The 25,949-nt window shown below is 40.9% G+C and overlaps 2 protein-coding genes across 3 annotated transcripts; one reads left to right on the top strand and one right to left on the bottom strand.

The window, feature by feature from the left end:
- Nucleotides 1-714: 714 nt before the first annotated feature.
- LOC311074867 (uncharacterized protein) lies at nucleotides 715-5,483 on the bottom strand. Of its 2 annotated transcripts, XM_084101793.1 has the most exons (4): nucleotides 5,416-5,483; nucleotides 4,560-4,768; nucleotides 1,597-1,626; nucleotides 715-1,503 (listed from the first exon to the last, which is right to left on the bottom strand). In XM_084101793.1, the coding sequence occupies exons 2-4, from the start codon at nucleotides 4,612-4,614 to the stop codon at nucleotides 1,085-1,087; spliced, it is 504 nt and encodes a 167-aa protein (XP_083957919.1). In that variant the 5' UTR covers nucleotides 4,615-4,768; nucleotides 5,416-5,483; the 3' UTR covers nucleotides 715-1,084. The 2 variants fall into 2 exon arrangements, with proteins under 2 accessions (XP_083957919.1, XP_083957918.1); XM_084101792.1 differs by lacking the exons at nucleotides 4,560-4,768; nucleotides 5,416-5,483 and adding an exon at nucleotides 2,814-3,275.
- An 885-nt stretch (nucleotides 5,484-6,368) lies between these two features.
- LOC311074581 (GTPase IMAP family member 8-like) lies at nucleotides 6,369-15,952 on the top strand (the record flags this gene model as incomplete). The annotated part of the gene is made up of 6 exons (XM_084101287.1): nucleotides 6,369-6,532; nucleotides 7,058-7,726; nucleotides 14,500-15,297; nucleotides 15,420-15,536; nucleotides 15,649-15,756; nucleotides 15,873-15,952. The coding sequence occupies exons 1-6, from the start codon at nucleotides 6,523-6,525 to the stop codon at nucleotides 15,950-15,952; spliced, it is 1,782 nt and encodes a 593-aa protein (XP_083957413.1). The 5' UTR covers nucleotides 6,369-6,522.
- Between the last annotated feature and the right edge of the window lie 9,997 nt (nucleotides 15,953-25,949).

The raw sequence follows: 25,949 nt of genomic DNA, 5'->3' as shown, positions 1-25,949 counted from the left end.
TGTATGAGGTAAAACCCATGGTAAAACCATAGACTGTAAAAAAACACGCACTCATTAACATACAGAGGAAGAAATGTAGAAATATAAATAAATATGGATATTTTTATTTTATTTTTATTTCACATTTTTTTACAGTCTATGTTGCTGATGTATGAGGTAAACACGCACGCACTCATTAACATACAGAGGAAGTAATGTAGAAATATAAATAAATATGGAAATAAATATTTTTTCCACATTTTGTTTTTATTTATTTGTATAGCCTAAATTTATTTATATATTTTTTATTTATTTATTTATAAACCTAAAAAAATAAGCAATTGTGACCCTTACTTGGTCATAAGCAATACACTTTTGAGCAACTAGACTAGACTACAGTCTCCATCTTCAATTTTCTATATTCATCTATTTGTATTAAATTTAAGAACCCCAAAACATTTCATTGAGTCAGACTTATTCTTATATAACTGATGTGTTAGTTTATTTGTGCATTTTTTTTACTACTAATGTCTGCCCCATTTAGGCTATTAGTTCATGGTTCATGGATTTTACCACAGAAGAATCACTTATCAAGGGTTATTGAACTTTTTTACCTCTTTATATCTTTTGCCATTATAATGAAATAATGAATTGATTGAAACAAAATCACAGTTCACCATCTTGAGCAATATCATGGAAAGACAAAAACATTTGCTAGAATATTTACACAAAAAGAGCGCTTCAAAAGTTTTTATTTTTCAGTTTTGCACAAATGGAACCATTGATGTCTCTAGAAAGTTCTGTGGACGTTATAACAGTTCTACACATGGCAATGACAGTACAGAGAAAAACAATATCATACCTGCATAACCACATACAAACATTTATTGTGAAATGAAAACAAAAGCAAAAACAGTTGTAGGATTATAAAAATAAAAAAAACATTTTATGTTTCCATATTGTTAAAGTTTAATACTGTGGATTTACAGCTCATCATCAACACTATTCTGCTTTTTTTAAGTCTTATTTTTTCAGGTTTCTGTTTTTGTGGTTCTGTATATAATTGTGCATGCAAATGTTCAAAATATGAAAAGTTAATTCATATCTACATGACTACACAATTCACAGACGCTTCTGAACCCAGAACAGATACACTGGTTTTTTCACCAATTGTGAATCCAGTTCCCAGGACTTTGACCTCCAACCCATTATCACCAACAGATAATCCCGTATCGACTCCAAGTCCCAGTTTCACACCAACTGGACCGGCTTTAGCCGATGCGCTGGCTAATTCTGCCCGAGCCATTGCTCCGGCTCCAACCTCACTGACTTCAGCTCCAGCCGCGACATTGGGACCTTTGGCTTCGGCCTCAAATATACTGTATTCAGCTCGAGCTCGTCCAACTCCTGCTTTTGCATAGGCTCCATGACCGTTTCCTCCATATTTTCCAGCTCCAGCGTAGGTGCCTTCTGCAAGGGCATCTCCTGGTCTGTCAACTATGTCACTGAGGTGTTTGATGTCGCCTAAATCAGAAAGAAATGCGAGTTTTACATTTGGCTTTTTTGTTTCCGGTTTGTATAATTTCTTATTTATGTCACTTGAAATAGTCAAATTACCTTTTCTATAAAGAATACCACTTTGTTCATCTGCAAATAAAACAAATGAGTGTTAGTGCAGTGCAAATAGATACAGACATTTTTAAAGAAAAAACAACAACAGGTTTATATGAATTTATGCTATTTCACACTGAATATTAGAACATTGTGAATGTGACAAGTTGGTTTTACTCCTGCAAGCTGTAAGTTCTGTATTTGGTTCTGAGATTTGGTTTGCCTTCAATCCTTCACACAACAGCACTAATTGTTCAAAAGAAAGGAAGTGATCTTCTGCATCTTCATAATATGTTAGTAATACTATATTTTACATAATCTATTTTATATTTATTTATTTATTTAAAATGTGACAACAATGAACTTCCATAATTGTCAGAGTGTTTGGGAATATTCAGACACATAATATGTACACATAGACCATCGTTAGAAAATGAAACATTTTAGTAGTGGGAGAGCGGGACACAACCTAACACTTTTTGACTTTCTCAGTTTGGGTAAATTCACTGTATTCATTTTCCCCACATTAATTTCACACATGTCTAGTACAATTATGTAGGTTTTGTTTCATTAATACAGTGTATAATTCTTTCTTGATTTCCCCCGAAAGAATGAAAGTGAAATGTGACAACATGGGTGCGGCACCTGACTACGTCAGACTTCCTACTTCCGCTCAATTTCATTTCGCTTCTGTAGTCAGTCTGAGATAGCAGGGCTGCGTTCAGCACCGACAAAACGTTGCACAACGTTTTTTAAACAGAAACGGTGATGCGTTGAACACACTGTTCTGATGACGCAAGAGTTGCAACTATGGCAGCTGAGAAGGCCATTCTTTGTGTTCTTTGTGAAGAATTTTCGGAGCCTGATGAAGTCGGTATAAATATGTGTTTAATACTACAAAATATGCCCGATGTTACAGTTACTGCACTTGCCACCCAGAACAAAAGAGAACATCCCAATCGAGTGAAGGGATTGCTGAAACTGAAATGGAAGCACACATCTTACCTAATTCAGACTAAAACACATCTATTTAGCCTCACATACTGACTTTATTTGTAGTTCATACTGTTTTAATACCCTGCATTTTCTTTCTCATTTTTAGGAAAAGCACTTAATTACCATTGTTTATTTCTATACCAAATGTCATACACTTGCAATGAAGCTAAAAATATAAACAATTACATCATTATGTTGATATCCTATATTTTTACAATAAAACTTACGACAAACATGTCTTCTAATATACTCAGTTGTTGCGTATACCGAGCTGCATCGAAGACATTTGTAAATTACTTTCCTTGAACCCATTGTGCGAGTTCACTTTAATACTGCGTGCTTTATATACATGTTGCTGCTGATTGGACTGCAGTTCTGACACACCCACCAAACAAGAGAAAACGTATCTCAAACCCCGTTGCACACCGGTGCACGCCGTTTCCAGGAAACATGACGTTCAACCCGGAAACCGTAGCAAAACGTTGCGCACCGTTTTGAACTTGAACGTGCCCCAGCTTATCTTTCAGTTTTCCATCGGCCTTCGGACAGCCGGGCCAATCAGCGAACAGGGCGGGCTGAGAGCCGTGACGTAGACGCTGATTGTACCGTGGATGCGTATATTTTTACTTCACATAATCTGCAAAAGTCGTTCAAAGCCATGTTCACTCCGGTATTTCGCTCGATGGTTTTGTTTTCGCATCATCAGTGTTGCCAACTATTTTCAAAGGAAAGTAGCTAACGCCTCCCCTTAAAGTCGCTAAATGTCGCTAGATTACGTCATACGTCAATTAGCATATTCATGACGTCATCGCGGCGTACTTGCGTTCTGCCTGCCTAATGTTTTTTCTCATTAAAATCATGCTCACATACTGTATTTTAGTATAACATAATAATATAATATAGCCGAATATCCAATAAAGCTGTTCTAATTTACTATATTTTTTTGTCAGACGAGTAGCTGTTGAATGACTATTTTTTATATGTGTAAAATTATCTGAATTGAGAGAGTTCGGGAACTGGGTGAAGTTGTGAACTAAAGCACTGTTAAAGTGAGTATGCAAGTGATAAGCACAAGAAAAGAAAGGAAAATAAAATGGTCAAACTAAATTCTTTAAATATAAAACAAAGTAATAAGTCCGTGAAACAACACTGCTCATTCACGTCTGTAAGCTGCCGTGCTGCTGCTCCTCTCTCAGCCATTCACTGAACAGGGTAGACGCAGAGAGAGGTGTGTGACGGCAGGGAGAAAGCAAAACTCGCGCTCGCAGGACTGTGCTGGCAACATTTAGAGGTTACTGAGGTTTGTCCAAAAAGTAGCTAGATTTGTCGCTAGTCGCTTTTTTGAAAAAATGTCGCTAAGGGGGTCTGAAAAGTCGCTAAAAATAGCGACAAAGGCGCTAAGTTGGCAACACTGCGCATCATACATGTGTTTACAGTGGAAGTTAGATGCGGCTGAGCATGCGCATAACACACGCTATAACCAAACGTTATGTGATTGGCTTACGGGTAACCAATGATTTTAAACTTCAGACAAGCGCCCCCCGCGCGAGAGAAAACACTTCTCTATTATGCCATTCCAGACTCTGTCTACGAAGCAAAGTGAAGTAGCAGAGTTTGGTATTACCAGGCTAGCGGCACACTGTAACAGGACCGATTATAATGTTATCTGATATAATAAAGAAATACAAGACAAACTAAAATATTTTGGCAATTAAATACAATTATTAACTTTTTCATATAAAATAATGGCATTTTTTATAATTAAAAAGAAAGAATTTTTTATTTTGACAACAAACACCACAAAACACAGCTGTCTGAACATTGACTCTCAGTCTTTATCCACATTTTTACATACATTAACAAATAACAATTAGGCTAAATGAGTTTAATTTAAAAAGTTAAGTTTAATTTAAAAAATATATATATTATTATTTATTTTAGGAAATAAAGACCAACTATTAAAAAGCACTTACCACATTTTTCTTCTTCTTCATCTCCATGGTAGGTTAAACTTCGTTTTCCAGACATTTTTAGTGTCAGAAGTTTCTTTCAGGTCTCGGGTGGAGCGGTGTCTCGATCAGATCCGCTGCTCCGTCCTAATATAGGCTCCAACTGAAAGTGAAAGTGCGATGGGTTTTGCCCTGGATTTCTTTGAAATCACTGGAGTTACTGGCACTTAGAACTTAAAAAAAAACATTGAACAGACAATAAGCAAACTACATCCAATAATTGTTTATTAAAACTGAATTTTCTAGAGCATGATATCATATTCCGTTTTTTGCAGTGTCCAAAAATACATGTCTAGTTTGACCATCCTTAAATGCATAGTTCACCCAAAAAAGAAAATGAAATGAAAAGCTTTATGACCCATATAGTCTGCAACATTATTCCAACTTTCAAGGCCCAGAAAGGTAGTAACAGTGTTAATTTTGGCAGCAATTTTTGATTTAGTCTTAGTTTTCATCTTGAGACGAAAATACTTATTGGTCTTATAGTCACATTTTAGTCATTTTGTCTTTCATAGTTTTAGTCTAGTTTTAGTTGACGAAAAGTCATTGCGTTTTTTGTCAACTTTTAGTCAAACTGCAGTTACCGACATTAATTTTGGTAGCTATTTATATGTAGTCTTTAGACAAAAAATGTCCTAATTTTTTATCAATAGGCCAATTCAATTAAGCTTATGAGAAATGTAAAGTAAGGTAACAGGCTGTATTGACATTGCACTCTTTAGCAGAAGAGTAAACGGCTCGTGGCAGAACACAGACCGACTGAAAGACACTTTAATTTAAGTAGAAAATCTCAAATGAAGATCGCTAAACTCCAGTTTACTTGTCTGTGTTGTTTTCAGATCATCCGCGCTTCTTCAGCAGTGTAGAGAGCGCGCGCGCATGGTTGCCATATACTATTGAAAAGACCGGGTAGAAAACATGTTCTTTTAACAGAAAAGCTCTGTCTGGGGATTTTATTAAAATCTGGCAACCGTAAGCATGAACGCTCGTAAAAAACAGTCAATGTGTTGTCGTCTCCTTTATTTGACACAAACAAGTGGTTTTGGTTAAGTTTAAAAATGTTTAAACACATTTCAGTCTCGTCTTTTTTCGTCAACGATATTGCATGTGTTGATATAGTCACAGTTATCGTTTAATGACGTGGGTGTCGTCTCTCATCGTCTTGTCTTAGTCAGGGGAAAAAAGGTCGTCAACGAACATTTTTCGTCATAGTTTTCGTTAACGAAATTAGTGCGAAATTAAGTGCGAAATTAAGGCTCAGTTGTCCACACAGAAGTTACAAAGTACAGTCTGTGAAACAAGTGCGACCAGGAGGGAGGGGCAGAGTAGCTTTTATATAATTTCTCAAGGTTTCTGCTTACAGGCTTCCTTATCCAAAGATGGGAAGGTTCCTGAGCTAGTTATCTCAGTTTGTGCTGAGCTTATGCCTACAAGCTCATGCCTACAAGCTCACAAGTCTTAAATCGGACCACCTCTGACCTTAGGGGTCAGAGGTTCCCTGTCAAGCTGTCTCCCCTGATGTCTCAATTACTCCACTCAGCGTAAAAACACACATCAGTCAGATAAAGTTCCCTGCAGACCATAGACAGTTCAGCATTTCAATGTCTTACTGCAAATAAATGAAAATCAATACTGTAAATCAATGAAAATCAAAATTTTCCATTACAATAACCATAACCATAACCATAACCATCCCTCTTTTATCACCACATGACTGGTCAGACCTGACCGGTTTATGGCGCACTTACTCTTTTGCCTCTATTCTGAGCACCTGAATGTCACGCGCATGTTCTTGTACATTTTATTTGATTTTTCTAGTTCGTAGTTTGAATTTTTGCTCTAGTTTTTTACTTGTATGATTTCCACCGATAGTTTAATGCTAGTTTTATGCAGATTTTTGTTTGGATAAAAAAAGGAGGCAGAGCAGATGGAAGAAGGTAAGAAGTTTAAGATGTCAAACTGTCATTTGCTTTTCCCATATAAATACATTCTGTACTCTAAACAAAACTGTTTAGTTCTTTATCTGTAAACTTACCTAAATGTGTCACGTATAGAATTAACTACATGCCTCCGGAGCATTTATTTTCTAGTTTAACAGTTTTTTTTTGTTTTTTTTTAATGAAAACTTTGTTTGGCATGTTTTAATAAAACCACATGAGCTTAAACTGAAATCAGACATGTTTAGACACGACTGGCAGTTAAAATAAGAAAGAAAAACAACTGGAAATTTGATTTTACTGTTTAGATGCATTTCCAAAATATATTTTTGTGTGTACTATTAATTTACAACAAGAATCAAAACTCAAAATCAAAAAGTTAAGTTGTTTATTTTACTACTAAAAATTTACTTTTTGAATTTTGAGTGTGAATCATCATTTTGATACTCTTTTTCGAGACCTTGTTTTATTAAAATAAACACAATAAAATGTAAAAAAAATTATGTCATGTTTTTTTTCTGACAGAAGTAAGAGCCGTTGTTCTGGGATGGCAGAAATCTGACAAAGCCTCGGTGATAAACAGCGTTTTAGGTGGTGAAGTTGCGTCTGACAAACACTTTGTGAAGTCTGTGAGGAATGACGGAGAAGCGGATGGAAGGAAGATAACTCTGATTAACACTCCATGCTGGTGGGAGAACTTTGGTTTGCAAGATTCCCCAGATGTCGTCAAACAGGAACTGGTTTGCAGTGTCTTCAAGTGTCCACCGGGACCTCATGTGTTTCTGCTGGTCATTAATCTCAGTTTGCCTTTCATTGAAGAAAACAGACTGAGCATTGAGAAGCACTTTAGTCTGTTTGGTGAGAGAATCTGGAGACACACTATAGTGCTCTTCACACGAGCCGATTCACTGAAGGACAAACACAGTGATCAGTGCATGAAGAATCCAGATCTGCAGAAGATCATACAGAGATGTGGAGAAAAATATCACATCTTTGATTTCAAAAACAGAAGTGCTGCCGTTCATGAACTGCTTATCAAGATTAACGATGTTGTGGCAGAAAACAATGGCAAGCATTTTGAAACACATGATGACATGCTTCTAGAAATGAAGAGAAAGAGAAATGAAAATGAAGAAAGAGCAGAAGCCAGACAAAAAACGTTGCAGGATAAAAGAGATCGGCTGAAAAAAATGGGTAAGTATAAAGCACATATATGCACACAAGTCAAAAGTTTGGCTATCTTAAGGGATTTTAACACTGCTTAACCCTGTGTTACCGTCGTTCTAAACCCTCTTTTTTGGACCACATTCGGAGAATTTTGCCCTGCTCGTGCTCGGTCATATAATAAAAAACATGGCGTGAATACACTTTTTCTCCCATTCATAAGCTGCGTCCAAAAAACTTAAAAATGCTGCTTTCGGAGGATGCAATCCAAGGTCGGAAAGCATCACGTCCCAATCCAGTGCCAGCTTCACTTCACGTCTCCTGAGATTCCTTCATCTGAACAGTTTTTGAAGGCAGAATAGACATTTCCCATCGCTGCCTTTCATGTCCCAGAATCCTGTGCTTTCCATTCTGGGACAGCTGAGCTAAAAAAATGGCGTCTGAAAGATGCGGTTGGTAGTTAGTTTGTGTGCAAATATACGTTTTCCACTTCTGTCATTTCTAGTGAGAAGTATGAATTAACTTGAATAAGTAATTACTTCACGGCCACTAAAAAAGTACATTCTATCTAGTATGAGTGTGTGTAGTATGAATGAAATTTGGATGTACTGCATCCGCAATGTTGTCATTATCATGTGATCTACCAGCGCCAGTTGCGTCGCTTCATTGCAATTCCACAACAAATCCTCTCCCGTGGCCTCATGGGATAGTAAAGTGTCCATATGCTCACTTCAGAAGGTTATCCGAGGACTTTTTTTCCAACTCTTTTATGAGTACTGAGAATTCAGACATACTTCTTTTGTCACATACTGTTTTTTGCTTACTATGTAGTATTACTATGATTTCAGCTGTAGCCATGGTAATATGAGTGTGTAGCATATAAACAATGGTCAAAGCCAAAGACAGTGTCAATCCTTTACAGTCCAAAGTCTGTTCAGTATAACTTTATAGTAGGCCTACAGACAGCAATAATATGAGGATGTGCAATGCTACAGCCGTTCATCCAGTCAATGACATTGACACTGTAAATATGCAAATAAGCAGAGGCGGACAGAGTACACAGCTACATTACTTGAGTAAAAGTACAGATACCCCTTGCTAAATTTTACTCAAGTACAAGTAAAAGTACTACAGTCAGATGTCTACTTAAGTAAAAGTACTAAAGTACATGTTTTTAAAAGTACTTGAGTATCAAGAGTACATTTTCTAAATATTGCATTACTACTGCCACAGTGCTTACATTGGTAAACACAGCAAACACAGCAAAGCGAAAACTATCATTAACTTGTTCAGAAAATTGAAATAGTCTGGCGAGGTGGGGGCACGGGCACATTCCCGGGATGTGATATTTTTTTTCCCAGGATGGTAGGGGAAGACTCATGAATATTCATTAGGGAAGTCATCCCTGATTGGTCTGATGACCTACCCCTAACCCCACCCCTAAACCTACCCGTCACTGGGGGTATTATGACCTCCCTAACCCCGCTCCTAAACCTACCCGTCACTGGGGTTAAGACCAATCAGGGATGACTTCCCTAATGAATATTCATCAGTCTTCCCCTACCATCCTGGAAAAAAAATATCGCTCCCGGGATGGACCTGCTGTGTCTTCATCCATTGTTTAGTCCATGGTTTCGTATCTAAATCTGACCATGGAGTTGTCTTTGGCGGAAAGCTGAAGGTGATTGCTGATAGGCTGTCCCAATCAGTGGCGCCTGCACAATCCAAGCACATTTGAGAGGGAAACAACAAATTGAGGGTTTCCGAGATGTTTCTTTTTTCCTTTTTTTTTTTTTTTTTTTTTTTTTTTTTTTTTAGAAGTAGTAACGGGTACTCACAGTTATGGATAGAAATGTAGTGGAGTAAAGAGTACAATATTTGCCTCTCAAATGTACTTGAGTAAAGTCATGAGTACTCCCCAAAAATGATACTCGAGTAAAGTACAGATCCCTCAAAATTGTACTTAAGTACTGTACTCAAGTAAATGTACTCCGTTACTGTCCGGCTCTGCAAATAAGGATGTTTACCCAGGGTTTAGGAATGTAGCGTGAAACAGAATACCTGGGATTAATTGTTAACCCTGGGTAAATTATGAGCAAACATGAAGCAAGATAATCCAGGATTCCGTTTACTGGAGTCTTCAAATGACCCGGGGTTAATTATTTCAAGCGTGAAAAGCCCTAAATATGTTTAACATAAATATTTTGAAATAAAAGCTTCTGCTAATGTGATTCAAATTAGTTCCCCCTCAGTCGAGAATGTCAGACGTAGTCGACGTCGACTGAATGGGATCACGCTAGGGAGCCTATCTTCTTCGAGCATGCTTGAACGAGCCAATGACGACGTGAATTTGCATCACACGCTCCACCCCGCGAGACGGGTATAAATACAGAAGCGGATGCTTCACCAGATGCTACACCATCTGTCTTTCGCTTCGAGTGTTGTTTTCTACAATGAGCGAGTGTGTCGGGGCTTCTTCAGGAAGTCTCTCCCTGGCTGGTGTTTCTACAGCGCGAGCAGCGGTGGTCGCAAGCTCTTTGAGCACTCAACTGCTGTTCTAACAGCATCACATTTCTGTTTTTGTTTGTTTGTCTGACGGCCGGTTGAGGGCGAGAAGAGTGATTGCTTCACTGGTACAGGCTGCACCATCCCTGTCAGTGTTGCAGCGATCATTCCCCTGGGTGCTCCGGCACTGGTGAGAGGTTTCTCACTTCCTGAAAGAGCAACAAGATGTCTTTTTCAAGATGTCATTCCGCTTGTGCGTTTCTGGATGTGGTCGTTCCCCTTCTGACGGTCACGATTGCTGCGTCACGTGTTTGGGTGTTCAAAAGCTGAGGCAGCTTTTGTGGACAGTTCATGTTCCCATTGCGGGAATATGACAGTCTCGGTGTTGAGATCGAGACTCGCCTTCGTCCGCGAAGGTGCAGTCCCCATTACCACGCCCCACCCTAGGGTGCCGTGTGGGATGGGCGATCGGAGATCAGTGATGGAGTTTCCGCCCGGTAACCAATCCCTGTGGGCTCCTCACTCCTCCATCACACCAATGCCGGTGGAGCCCCCTGCTGAGAGTACTAGTCTCTCTGTAATGGACCGACTAGATGTCTCACTCGCGGCTCCCTCAGAGGACAGGATGCCGATCGCAGCATTGGAGGATGAGCTGACCTTTGGAGATGATGACTCGGCTGCGTTATCCCCTTTGGGGAGTGTAACGTTGCCCGAGCCAGATCCTCAGTTGTCAGTTATACTGAAATGGGCCGCCGAGGCTGTCGGGCTCGAGTGGAACCCTCCACCGTGTCCCGTCTCGGTTGGATGATTGGTATCTCGGGGCGGGCCGTGCTGGTTCTCAGCCCGCCGCCCCAGTGACCTTCTATCCCAAAGTGCATGGAGAGCTTACTAGATCGTGGATGGCACCTTTTACTGCCGGAAGCGACCTGGAGAGTTCTTCCACCTCACTACCCTTGACGGAGGAGCGGTGAAGGGTTACGAGGCTATTCCCCCAGTCGAGCGGTCAGTCGCGGCGCACCTGTGCCCGGCGGCCGCTGCGGACTGGGCGGGAGATCCTCGTTTCCCCCCTCAGGCCTGTGGTTGCTCGTCTGTTCTTACGGATAGAGTGTACAGAGCCTGTGGGCAAGCCACTTCCTCTTTGCATGCCCTGGCGTTGCTTCAGGTCTACCAGGCCAAGGCACTCATGGACATGCACAAGGGTAGTCTAGGCCGTGCGCTCACCAGTGAGCTCCACACTGCAACTGACTTGGCTCTTCGGAGCACAAGCATTGTAACCCTAACCCTAACCTGCGCAGTCGGCCTAGGGATGTCCACCCTGGTGGTCCAGGAGCGCCATAGTTGGCTCAACCTGGTTGATTTATCGGATGCGGACAAGGTTCGGTTCCTGGACTCCCCAATTTCCCAGATTGGGCTGTTCAGCGACGCGGTGGAGAGCTGCACCCCTCGGTCCCTTCTTGTGTCGCCAGCTGGTAGCCGGGTACGGTTCAAGGACCCGATTACGCCTGCTTTCTTTCCTGCAAGAGGGGTTGGAGCGTGGGCTGTCTCCCTCCACCCTCAAAGTATATGTTGCCTCTATTGCCGCACATCACGATGCAGTAGATGGGAGATCCGTTGGAAAGCATGACCTGATTGTCAGGTTCCTGAGGGGTGCGAGGAGATTAAATCCCCCTCGTCCCCCCTCTATACCCTCTTGGGACTTGTCTCTGGTGTTAACTGCACTGCAGAGACCTCCCTTTGAGCCACTGCGGGCAGTTGAGTTAAAAGTTCTGTCTTTGAAAACAGTTCTCCTGCTCGCTTTGGCCTCCATCAAGAGGGTAGGGGACCTGCATGCATTTTCGGTTGACGAATCGTGCCTGGAGTTCGGGCCGGCTAACTCTCATGTTGTGTTGAGACCCCGGCCTGGATATGTGCCCAAGGTTCCTACCACTCCCTTTCGGGACCAAGTGGTGAACCTGCAAGCGCTGCCCCCGGAGGAGGCAGACCCAGCCCTAGCTTTTCTCTGTCCAGTCCGTTACCTATGGGTATATGTTGACAGAACGCAAAGCCTCAGGACCTCAGATCAGCTCTTCATCTGTTATGGAGGCCAGCAGAAGGGAAAGGCTGTATCAAAGCAGAGGTTGGCCCACTGGATAGTGGATGCCATCATCTTGGCGTATGAGTCCCAAGGTGTACCTTGTCCCCCGGGTTTGCGAGCTCATTCCCCTCGGAATGTAGCTGCCTCCTGGGCGTTGGCGCAAGGTGCCTCGCTTACAGATGTTTGTAGAGCTGCGGGCTGGGCGACACCTAACACGTTTGCTAGATTCTATAGCCTACGTGTCGAGCCGGTTGCTTCCCGTGTGCTCTCTTCACATAGAAGCCAGCTAACACCGTAGCCCCGCTCGATGTGTCGGCTTGCTGCGCCATTCCCCTCCTATGGACTGGATATGTGCGCCATTTTGCTCCAGTTGAGTTCCCTTTCGGCAGAACCTGTTGAGCTCCTCCATACCCCCTGCGGCCTCGGACGTGACGGAGCGTCTGATGCTAGGCCTACCACTTGTATGCATTTGTGGAACTTGTGTTAGGCTGGGTCCATATGTTGTGATCCCTACGGCGATCCCATATTTGTATTTTCCACAGTACGACTCCCTCCGGTGAGCCCGTGTCTTTCCCTTGGCATTTTTCTGCCGTCACTGTTTTGGTTGATCCTCCCCCCTGTTAGGCTGGAGTCATCCCAGTGACATTCCATATGTTGTGCTGCCCGACATTTCGCCCAGCCCATATGTGTATCTCCCACATTTCCACCCTTCGGGCTGGATGTGGTTTCCGTAGCGTCCCTTCCTTCCATCGACAGGGCATGCTTTCCCAGTGTTATTCAAGTCTACTGAGCGGGTCTTGCAGAACAGCAGTGACTTCCCTGGCCTAAGCCAGACTACGTCTGACGTTCTCGACTGAGGGGGAACATCCTGGTTGTGTATGCAACCCAACGTTCCCTGAGGGAGGGAACGGAGGACGTAGTCCCTTTGCCACTATAGTTGGACCACCGCTGACTTCGAGTTACGCTCTGCTCCTCAACGAAAAACAGATGGTGTATGCATCCGCTTCCGTATTTATACCCGTCTTGCGGGGCGAAGCGTGTGATGCAAATTCACGTCGCCATTGCGTGCATTGGCTCGTTCAAGCATGCTCGAAAAAGATAGGCTCCCTAGCGTGATCTCATTCAGTCGACGTCGACTACGTCCTCCGTTACCTCCTTCAGGGAACGGTGGGTTGCATATGCAACCAGGACGTTTTGTATACAAATATACAGTGAATTGTGTTTTTTTTCTTTTTCTTTTTTTTTTTTACAAAATATATTTCTTTGCATAATTTTTAACTTAAAAGGTTTACTTTTAATTAATAAATAAAAAATGTAAATGGATGAGTTGAAGCATCACAAAGTGCTCATCATATATTCAAAATGAATACCAACATTTTTCTTAAACATCTAATAAAATTAAAGCTTTTTTCTTAAACATCTTAAAAGGTTCTAAAAAAATTAAACATCTAATAAAATTAAAACTTTCTTTAAAGTATTAAAATAAAACTTAAAGGGGTGGTTGATTATGATTTCACTTTTCTAACATTAGTGTGTAATGTTGCTGTCTGAGCATAAACAACATCTGCAAAGTTACAACGTTCAAAGCAAGGGAGATATTTGCTTTTAAAGAAATCGCTTTTTAAGGACAACAACAAACGGCTGGTAGAGACTACATGACATTCCTCCCGGGTTAGTGACATCACCAACCCTAGAATTTACATAAACCCCACCCCCCCGAAACACTATTTATAGATTATCAAGACAGAATATGCTAATCAATGACTAGAACATATAACTACACATAAGCAACATAAATTCATCAACTAACCATTCAGAAATGTCCTGTTGCTTCTACATGTTGTCACTTCTTCTTGAGTCTCTCCATCATTGTCTGACTCCGGTTTGAACATAAAAGGCTAAAAGTTTTTGAAATTTTCAGTCCATGTGTGTGTGAGGTAAAGGGACACAAGTTGTTGAAGCTCCGCCCCTTGTGCCGGGAGCAGCAGCTCATTTGCATTTAAAGGGACAGACACAAAAACAGTACGTTTTTGCTCACCCTCAAAAAGTGACAATGTTAACATGCTATATAAAAATATCTGTGGGGTATTTTGAGCTAAAACTTCGCATACACACTCTGGGGACATCAAATACATTTTTTACATCTTGTGAAAAGGGCCTTTAAACATCTAATAAGATTCTAAAATTCTAATTCTATTTTTTGTTTGTTTGTTTTTTGGAGAAGAAGCTGTGGCTCCGCTCTCTAAACTGAGAATCGTGCTGCTGGGTTGGATTCTGTCTGGGAAGAGTGCAACCGCAAACACCATCTTCAATAACGAAATATCTCAGATAGAAAAATCACAAACGGGCACAAATTATACAGGTGATGTAAATGGCAGAAAAATAACTGTGTTGGACACCCCAAGCTGGTGGAAGTTTTTCCCCTCTAAATTCAACCCGAAGTTTTCTCAGGCTACAATTCTGGATAGCATGGGCCAATCACAACACATGCAATTCCCTCACGCCTTGATCTTGGCGATTCCTATTGATACTTCATTCAAGAATGAACAGAAAAGAATCATTGCAGAGCGCATGGCCATTCTTGGAGAAGACGTCTGGAGACACACTATAGTTCTGTTCACGTGGGGCGACAGGTTTCCAGACATATCGATCGAGCAGCACATCGAGAGTGAAGGTGAAGCACTTCAGTGGCTGATTGAGAAATGCAGGAACAGATATCATGTGTTTGACAACACAGACAAGAATCGAGCTCAAGTCACAGAGCTGCTCCAGAAGATCGATGAGATGGTGGCAGAAAACAGTCTGTTCAGTCTCAAAACTCAACGTGCTGCGGAAGAAAGTGTTCATGTGTCAGAGACACAACACGACGAGGAAATAAGTCTGAACAGTGACCAGTTACTGAAACTGATGTACCAGGAGATGAAAAACTGGCGTGAAGAGATGAAAATGAAGCTAGAAGAATTTGGGTTGGATTTCAGTGGATGTATGTCAGACGATGGGAGCATAGAACATCCTCCATATAGTAAATTGGCAATTCTGTCTAATTTCCATAGACATATTAAGGCAGCAAACAGCAAAGGACTTCTATAAATGTTGTCTTAATGTTGCAATTGAGCACTTTTCTGTGTCATCTTCCTCTTCTAGTGTCGGATAATGATAAACCCAATGAGGAGAGAAGGAGAGAAATGAAGCTAGAGGAATTAGGGATGGATTTCAGTGGATGTATGTCAGAGGACGGGAGCATAGAACATCCTCCAGACGGTAAATTGGCAATTCTGTCTAATTTCCATAGACATATTATAGCTGCAAACAGCAAAGGACTTCTATGTTGTCTTAATGTTGCATTTGAGCACTTTTCTGTTTCATCTTCTAGAGTTGGATAATGATAAACTCAAGAAGAAGATAAGGAGAGAAATAAGAAGGTGGGATGCAATTATAATGGATGTGATGTTGAACGACCTGAATCCTGAAGCATCATATGGTGAGTTATTATAGATTTACATGATGAATCACTATGCTTAAATATTTTTCTTTAAGTTTAACAACATGCCAAAATTCATTCTCTGCCACTTATTTTTTCATATTCATGACATACAGATGAAATGATGGTGACGAGCTGGCTTCAGAAATGTGAGGAATACAGCATATCTAAAACATCAGGATTTGAAACAGAGTAGAAGATCCACAAGATCCATCTAGTAGAAGATCCACAGAATCCAGAGATGTCAGATAATGCATCCAAACTTCAAACAATGCATGCCTAAAAACGTACTAGGTTACTTACGTAACCTCGGTTCCCTTAGAGATAAGGGAACGAGTACTGCGTTGCAAACGCTGTGGGAAAACTCCTTTTCTCGAGAATATTGAAGCCTTTATTTTAAAACGCATTGCAGCTGCACAGCGAGAGCATCATAGCCCGCGAAGCGAGGTGATTGGCTGTGCTGCGGCAACTGCATAAACCTATGGCAAGTGAGCAGGAGCGCACAATCTAATAGGAGCGCTTGGCGCCCTGCCAGACTCGAGCGCGCCAAATTGGATGCGTCAGGAGAGTATAAATATGGAGAAAACTCGCCATATGACAGGTCTATTCGACTGAAGCGAAGCACCTGATATGGGTGAATAGCACGGCAAGGCAACGCAGTACTCGTTCCCTTATCTCTAAGGGAACCGAGGTTACGTAAGTAACCTAGTACGTTCCCTTACGAGAACGTTCTCTCATACTGCGTTGCAAACGCTGTGGGAACCCAATTTAAAACGCTGTGCTATTTGCCTGTGAACATTCTGAGAATCCAGGGAGCCCCGGGACTATAACAGAGCAGTCTGAATATCACAGACCAGAATGTCGGGTCTAAGATGATATGTAAACATGTAGTGAAGCTAGAAGGCCACTAAGTGTGTATAGGCCTGGGTCGAAGAGCCAGGGACCTAGAATATATTCCCACATAAATAGTGAAGTCACAACAAGAGTCTGAGTTATACACTGGCCTGGTTCCATAGAGCCAGGGCCTAGATGGAGAGAACTCGTGCCTGCAGAGCAGGGACCTCAAGATTATAAAACCTTACAAATGTGGACGGAGTGGACCAGCTGGCCGCCGCACAAATGTCTTCGATAGGGACTCCACTGGACCATGCCCAAGAGGAAGCCATGCCTCTTGTGGAGTGAGCTCTTACACCTATGGTACACGAAAGGCCCTGTGAGCTGTATGCCAGAGCAATAGCATCCACTATCCATCTAGATAGCGTGAGTTTCGTAGCCGGCAACCCTTTGGTGCGGCCTCCGAAACAGACGAAGAGCTGTTCTGACTGTCTGAACGAGGCCGAACGCTCCAAATATATTCTCAGAGCTCTGACGGGGCAGAGTGTGAGAGCATCACTATCTTCTCCCGAGACTGGGAGGGCCGATAGAGAAATAACCTGGGCTCTGAATGGTGTTGAGAGCACCTTAGGTGCATATCCATGTCTTGGCCTAAGGAAAACTTTACAATCGTTAGGCCCAAACTCAAGACAGGAAGGGCTTGTGGAGAGCGCTTGTAAGTTGCCTACTCTTTTAACTGATGCCAGTGCCAACAGCAGAGCGGTTTTCAGAGAGAGTGGTCTTAAATCAGCCGACTGAAGTGGCTTGAAAGGGGGTCCTTTAAGAGCCCGTAGAACCAGAGAAAGGTGGTCAAGGCGGGTTAAGCCTTCTGGGTCCTTTAAGGAAGCAAACTATAAGGTCGCTCTTGAGCGTGGAGGGGGAGCGTCCCCAGTCCAGCAGCTCTTGGAGAAAGGAAAGTACCATTGGTACTTCGCAAGTGTGTGGGTCGAGGTCCCGAGCTAAACACCAGCTAGAGGCGCCTCATAGAAGGGGCTCTAGCCTCCGTAATAGTATTCAGGACACCTTCCAGGAGGTCCTGGGGTACCCGTTGATTGGCCACACATGGAGGGCCCACAAGTCGGGACAGGGGTGCCAGATAGTTCTGTTCGCCTGTGCAAGGAGGTCGCTCCTTAGCGGGATTGGCCACGGAGCTATCTCTGACAGCTGCATTAACTCTGGGAACCAAGTCTGGGTTCGCCAGAGGGGGGCTATAAGGAGAACTGCGCAATTCGTATTCCTGATCCGTTCGATGACCTGAGGGAGGATCAAGACCGGGGGAAACGCATAGAGGGGGAGGCTGGGCCACTTGTGAGCCAGCGCATCCCTGCTCTTCGAGAAAAAGATTGGGCAGTGACAGTTGTCTTCTGAGGCGAAGAGATCTGCCTCTGCCTTGCCGAAGACCTCCCATAACAGGAGAACCATCTGGGGATGGAGTGACTATTCTTCTGGGGGAACATTGCCACGAGAAAGCATGTCTGCTCCTACGTTCATCATGCCTGGCATGTGAGCTGCCCTGAGTGAGCGCAGGTTGGTTTGAGCCCATAGCAGTAGCTGTGTGGCTATGGCTAACAGGTTTGGCCGCCCTGGCGATTTATGTAAGACACCACAGACATGTTGTCCGTGCGGACCAAGACGTGGTGTCCCGCCAGATATGGGAGGAAGGTTTTTAGGGCAAGAAAAAACGCTCTCATCTTGAGGCAGTTGATGTGAAGGCATTGCTCCGAGCTCGACCAGAGGCCGGAGGCAGGCCTGCCCTCGTACAGGGCTCCCCAACCGGAGTTGGAGGCGTCTGTTGAAATGACCCTCCTCTCTGAGACCAAGCCCATACTCACACCCTGCTGGTGCCAGCCGGTGTTTTTCCAGGGGTCCAGGGCTTCGATACAGTGCTGATCCACCCTGATATTCATAAGGCCCGAGCGCCATGCATGGGATGGTACTTGAGGTGCTAGCCATAGCTGAAGAGGACGCATATGCAGTAGGCCTAGTTGGAGTACTGATGATGCTGAAGCCATAAGGCCCAAGATCCTCTGAAACGTTCGGAGGGGTACATAGGTGATCTTTGAACGATGCGGCGAGCCGCTGAATTGACAGAGCCCGGACCGTAGTGGGCCATGCTCTCATAAGCACGGAGTCGGAAACCGTTCCCAGGAACGTGATACGTTGGCTGGGGGACAGTATACTCTTGGCAAGATTTACCCTGACCAGCACAGCCAATCACCTCGCTTCACGGGCTATGATGCTCTCGCTGTGCAGCTGCAATGCGTTTTAAAATAAAGGCTTCAATATTCTCGAGAAAAGGAGTTTTCCCACAGCGTTTGCAACGTAGTACGAGAGAACGTTCTCGTAAGGGAACCAGTTTGCATTGGTTTTAAAACCAATTTACTTACTTTACAATATGTGTTTTTCTAGTTATTAATATGTTTGAGTTCCTAGAGCTCTTCCTGTCTGATTTTAGGGAAAAATCGGATCTATTGGAGACGCCAAATAGATTTCTTAGGCGCACCAAAAGAGCACAAACACAGTACAATCAACATGGGAAAATCTCACAATAAAACAAGCAGCTGTGAAAAATATGATACACCAGTGTTTTGCCAGATAAGAAGTTATGTATCATCTTTTTACTCTTTTAATTCCTTTTATAACTGTTTTAATTTTCCTTGCTTTTATTTTGTGATTATTTTAATTCCTTTCTGTGTAAAGCATTTTGAATTACCATAGTGTATGAAATGTACTACATGAATAAACTCGCCTTGCCATGGGCTATTTTTTATTATTAATATCTGATAGTGTTGTATAATATCAAAATATATAGGCTACATATGTTACTTTACATTATAAATTTAATCATAATATAAAGTAAATACTGCTCATGTAATGTATCAGCAAAGTATGGTTTTGATGTCTGTATAATGTATCATGCATTTAACTTTTTACATAATTGCATTTTATCAAGTTAAAAATAAAGAAATTGAGATTTTACAATGACTGTTGTCTATGTTTAATGTAATGTTTTAGTATGTCTTAATTCCTTTTTTAAATTTTTATTCCCTGGTGAAAACAAGCATCCAAAGTTTTGTGATTTTTGCAGGGTTTCTCTAAATGAAGTTGGCACATTTCTTTGTTTGCAATAAAATAGGAACAATAAATGGAAATGGGAACATTTAGAAATTGGAAATGGGAACATTAGAAATGGGAAATGGGAACATTAGAAATGGGAAATGGGAGTGTTGGAAATGGGAACATTGGAAAAAAGAACATTTCCAAAACCTTGTTCTTGCACAGAGTGGACTTTAATGTTCCTTGATTTAATATTTGGCATTTTCTCATTTCTCTTCAGTGATTTGAGTTCGGCTGGAGTCAGGTTTCCTCCGCTCAGCGCAGCTCACGCTCATCTGGTGAACAACACATGGAAGTATGGCGGAGACCGTAACAGCTATAACTCAGTGCTGAACTACATCTCCCATAATCCTTCACTGTGTGTGATGGAGGAGGGCGGCACTGAGCCCGTGGGTGCTTCTCAGTTCTTATTTGTGCATCCTTGTTTCCTTTCCTCTCATCTCATCTCCTCCCCCTGTAGGATGCGAGGGAAGAAAATGAGGACGAAGGAATCGAATGAAAGCTTTTTTTAAACATTGGTTTTGAGTCACACAACAGTTGTGAATCACAAGCTGCTATTGTGAACGCGCCACTCTGCTGTGCGCGTTATTATATATCATATTCTCTGATATCATGCGAAATCCAACTAGCGAATCGGTTTCTAAAATCGTTGTCTCCGTTTCTGAGAAAATAAATTGAATGAAAGTTTTGCCGCTAGTACACTTCGCTATAAAACGCGCTATGCGGAAGTAAAGACACTGGCTGAGATTCTACCGGAAATACGTCAGCAGCGTTCGTGCACTGAGCGCATTGACCAGCATCACACGCATCACACACATGACCAGCGTCAGCCAATAGTGAGCCTACAACCCAGAAGCGCTGCGCTGTTACACTACAGGAACTCACTCAGAGGATCACACAGAAGAAAATGAATAGTTGAATAAAGTCGTTTGGGTTTTTTTGCGCCACTGTAGTCACTTGGACTATTTTAAACATTGTCTTTACTAACTTTTCTGGGCTGGCAAGTTTCAATAACAGAGAAGCCTATGGAGGAGTGAGACAGCTCTCAGATTTCATCAAAAATATCTTAATTTGTGTTCCGAAGATGAACAAAAGTCTTACGGGGTTGGAACAACATGAGGGAGAGTAATTACTGACAGAATTTTCATTTTTGGGTGAACTATCCCTTTAATATTAATCTTGCACACAAAAAAGATCACTCATAAAAGTTAATTTGACTGAACTAATTAGTTTAATTTAAGTTTGTCCTACTCAAACCAATTAATTATTTTGAGCGTTATGGTTTACAGTGTTTGATTGGAAAGCGATATGCAACTGCAATCGCTCATGTCTTGGACTGGGCAAATGTCTACTGTCCATTTATGATGTATGAACTGAGTGTTTGTTCTTTACTGTTATTGTGAAGTGTCCTTGAGCTTGGCAAAGGCGCTATATAAATTAAACTTATTATTATTATTACATGAAGATCTGATCTCACCATCAAGTCTGTCTGTGATTACATGTGGAAAAGAAAAGAAAAGAAAAGAAACAGAAAAAACGGAGACAGACTAAATTCAGAAAAACTGCACCAGCTTACTTCTCTAAGACTCTAGAAGAAACCTGTCTGCAAAGCTACAGCACTGTGAAAAGTTTAAGGTATTTGTGTAAAAATGCTGTAAAGTGACGATGCTTAGAAAGACATTTTAGAAATTCCAACCGGACAATGTTTTACGGCCATATCCAGGATGTCCATGTACAGTTAAGGTGATATTAAATGACTTAAACTGTGATATAAGAGTTTGACCATATTGCCACTCTCTAAGTCATTAATTCCCTGCGTGATTTGCATAGGCTTGCGTTTGGTCTGGTCACACCACAAGGTGTCACTATAGGCTCAAATCTTCAGCTCTGCCACTCTGAGCTCGATTGCTGATGTCTGAGGTAAAACACATTCTCATTAACATACAGAGGAAGAAATGTAGAAATATAAGTAAATATGGAAATAAATATTTTTTTCCACATTAATTTTTTTTCATTTATTTTTATAGCCTACATTTATTTATATCAATTTTTATTTATTTCCACATTTATGTATATTTGTAATTATGTCTACATTTACTTATTATAGATATATATCTTTTTACATCTCTTTGTATATTTTATTAATGTATATATTTATGTATTTTTTTAAATTTTTTATTTAAAATAAATACATTTTTATATATTAATTTATGTATTTATTTATTTATTTAGAATTTTGTCAGCTTTGGAATTGAACAGTGATCCTCCTTCCGTCTACGGTTCCAGTTCTTTCTCATATGTCAAATTCATCCATATTCAACCAAATTGCAACAGTGGCCTGCTGGGAAGAATCATTCATTCGGGTGATGAATGAATATAGGTCTTTGACTAAAATAGAACATGTAGTGAGCTCCTCAACCATAAACAACATTCAGCACTAAAAGAAAGTTACAATAAGTAAGTTTAAATTCAGCAGTTATGAATCTGCTGTTTGATATTACTACATAATATTGAAGTCAATCTTTCTTCATTGACAGAAATTCAGAGATAGCTGTGTATTCTGATCAAATAAATTTGCAAGCAGCACATGAAAGGAAATATAATTTGATTTGAACCAAATCTCTAAATCACACCAAATACAGAACCTACAGCTTGCAGGGTTGAGTAAAACCAACTTGTCACATTCACAATGTTCTAATGTTCAGTGTGAAATAGCATAAATTCATATAAAGCTTGTTGTTTTTCTAAACAGAAAATCCAGAAGCAGGATTTGGACGAGCTTGTGCTGAATTTAGTGAATTCCTGGTTACTAGAGTCTCAATTGGTCCAAAAACCAGTGTATCTGTTCTGGGGTCAGAACTAAAAGTGCCATTTGTAATCATGTTGTCATACACGCATACTTTTTTTCATTTTATACTCTGCACCTGTTGTGAATTTTTTCTAAAAATGTTCCTGCAAAAATCTGTTTGATTTGTAAATCCGTAATTTTTTAAAGGGGTCATATAATGCCATTTTTGTACAAGCTAATATGATTCTTTAGGGTCTAAATGAAAAGTTTGTAATATACTTTAATTAAAAATTCGCATTAGTTTTGTAAGAAAACACTCATTTTACCTGGTCAAAAACAGCTCTGTTTTCAGCACGCCGTTTGTGCATGTGTCTTTAAATGATAATGAGCTTTGCTGACCCCGCCCCTCTGTTCTGTGCGTACACCATTTGTAACACAATAACACAATAACCATAACGCGTTGTTCATTATAAACGTGGGATTATGAATTATATTGATAACGTCGTACATAGAAAACATGCCGTAATGTACCCTGAGTGTAAACAGCCGCATTCATCGTGAAGCGTGCAGCAAGCGATTTGCAAAGATTAATATAAATATTAATATAAAGGTTAATAAAACGTTACACTCACTTCTTCTTCTGGATGTGCAGCAGAAACACGAATAGTTGGTACCGATCCTTTTTTCAGGAACAGCTTCTTAGCAAAACCAGCTTTATACTGACCCTCGTTTGTAAAGCAGTCTGGTGTGTGAAATTATTCACGCAAACATGAAAGCATTGACGTTGATCGTGGGGAATATTCCCTTCGAAAACAAACTGCGTCTTCAGCGGTTCGGATTTAGGAACATCAAAATGATGCTGTGTTCGTTATTACAGCCAAGAACAGAACACCACAATCGCTTAGACGCCATTCTGCTCATAGACAGTGCTCCAGTGTATCAACAATGACGCGCAGACTATGATTGACAGCTCACTCACGAGCGAGGGCGGGTCTGTGTTGAAACGCTGCTGTCAATCAACAATCGTGGGAGGGGCGTCCGACCGTGTGACGTCACACGGTTGAACGGCTTGATTTTAGACAGGGGAAAACATATAAGAAGATAAAAAAAAAACACTGGATTGATTTTTATCATTTTATGATGGTTGTGTACAGGCACTGCCAACACACATTTCAGTACAATCAACTTGTAAAAGTGCATGTACCATTATATGACCCCTTTAAGAATTGTTCAGTCTATTTATTTTTTTCTCCTGAACTAAAAATAAAGACTAAATAAAGACTCATTATCACAAAACCCTATAATTATAACCCAATATTCTAGTCTGTGTACATAAAACACTCAAGGATACTGTTTTAATTTCTGGTCTGTTATCTGTTACTGTTTACAGGAGGGACAAAGAAAGGACAAAAGATCATTTTCAGCATCCATCTTCTTTTGTCTTCAATAGTTATTGATCATTTTAGCTGATATGTAGACATCAGAAGTGACTGGAAGCACAAAGGGACCGTCGTCCTCGAAGCACGTGAGCTTCAGTGATTTGGTCCAAAACAACTCTAGAGTTTATAGTCAGATTCTCTCTGCGGGTTTGTGAACATTGTGTCCACAAGCTGAGGTCAGGATTTTTAAATGGGCCACGAAGAGCAAGCAAATCTTCAAGTACAATGAGGGAATTCAAGACAGCGGGTCAAAGGTAGAGGAAACTCATATTTCTTAAAAGAAAACTGTAAGGAAAAAGGTGTGATTGAATCAGTACATCACATAGTTTAAGACATTTATGGATTCCATTAAAGAGTCTATATATGTAGAATTCAGAAACCCGTGTAATTAGCGACATTAGTGTTAACTGCTCGTGTTCGCACTCGTGAACAGAGACTGAACATGATTCAAAGCCTGATAGGCTACTCATGGAGAAGTTCTTTTTCATTTTTCACTTACAAGTAAAAAGCAGTTAGAATGAGTGATAGCCTATATACTGTTAGTGATCAACCCGACGCCGTCCACTGCTGAGAACGACTTTAGATGAATATGTAAATATGTGCTGCTCTTTCCTCTCTGAAACAAAACAATCACACAGAAATGAGAAAGCATCAGTTTAGAAGCATCTGATCATAGTGATGTGTGTGTTTACATCAGATCTGAGATTCACCTTCATCATGTCGACAGATGAGCTCATTAAAATTACACTGTTATGATCGTCTGATTATAAAGTTGAGTCTATAGACTATCTGGCTATGTGAGACTATAGTTTAAATTAATCTTTTTCTTTGCATGACACATTTACATTACAGTGAAGAATGGCTCTTTTATCCTGAACATTGTATAAGCATTTGTTGGTTTCATGTGTCATTGAACAGAAGAGATGCTCTTGAGCATAAACGTCACATGCTTTTGATTTTCCCTGCAAAAAATGACCCAAGTCCTTTAAATAAATATCAGTCTACAGGCTTTAATTGAAACTTGGAAAGTTGGATTTAGATTTTCATGTTGAAAAATGAAAATGAAAAAAAGAAATGCTGTTATTTAAAATGAGTAAGAAATAAATTGGCAACAGCACCAGAAGGGGGAGACAGAGAGAGTGTTTTAGTCATGTCTTGATAAAGATTATGGGCCCTATCTTACACCCGGCACAATGCAGCGCCAAGCGCGACACAAGTGTTTTTTGCTAGTTTCAGTCCGATGCAGTTATCATTTTCACGTCCTGCTGTTGTTTAAATAGCAAATGCATTTGCGCCCATGGGCTGCTGGTCTGAAAACGAGGTTTGTTGGCGCGTTGCTATTTTGAGGCAACAGAAATAGACTGAGCCATTGACCAACTGAAGCCTGCTCTAAAGTCAATGGCGCAATATATTTTTTTGGTTATTTAATGAGCGCGTTAGTAATGTGCGCCTATAGGCGGGTCCACAACGCGCATAAACTCTGCTTATTAAACACACAGGGACGGACGTACAGCAACACACAAACATGCCAAATATTACAATTAAAAGCATTACAATGTAAAAGATTATTAGTACAGAAATAGTTGAGATTTCAGAAAGACTATTGTCTATGTTTAATATTCATATAAACTACCAGCATATGGCTTGGAGCGACATGACGTTAAGAAATGATGACACCATATTCATTTTTTGATTAACTGTTTCTTTTCAAATGACGCAGAGAGTCGATGCTGCTCTTCTGTGACTTTTATTTTGGAATGACCGAAGTTCGGTTTGATTCTGAAATCAGTTTTTTTGCTGCTATATCATTTGGGCCCAAACATTGAAAGTGCAAAGGCCGCTATTATTATTAATATAATTACTATTATTTACAAGGTTTTGGATGTTTTTGAGGCACTTGTCAGCCATTAGTGGAACATTTAAATGTAAATCTAAACATTGTAGATGCAACATTTAAAAATAATATATATATAAAT

This window comes from Abramis brama (assembly GCF_963993115.1).
Source record: "Abramis brama genome assembly, chromosome: 23".
Classification (NCBI taxonomy): Eukaryota; Metazoa; Chordata; class Actinopteri; order Cypriniformes; family Leuciscidae; genus Abramis; species Abramis brama.
Note: the sequence above shows the minus strand (reverse complement) of the source record. Positions and strands in the feature narration are given on the sequence as shown.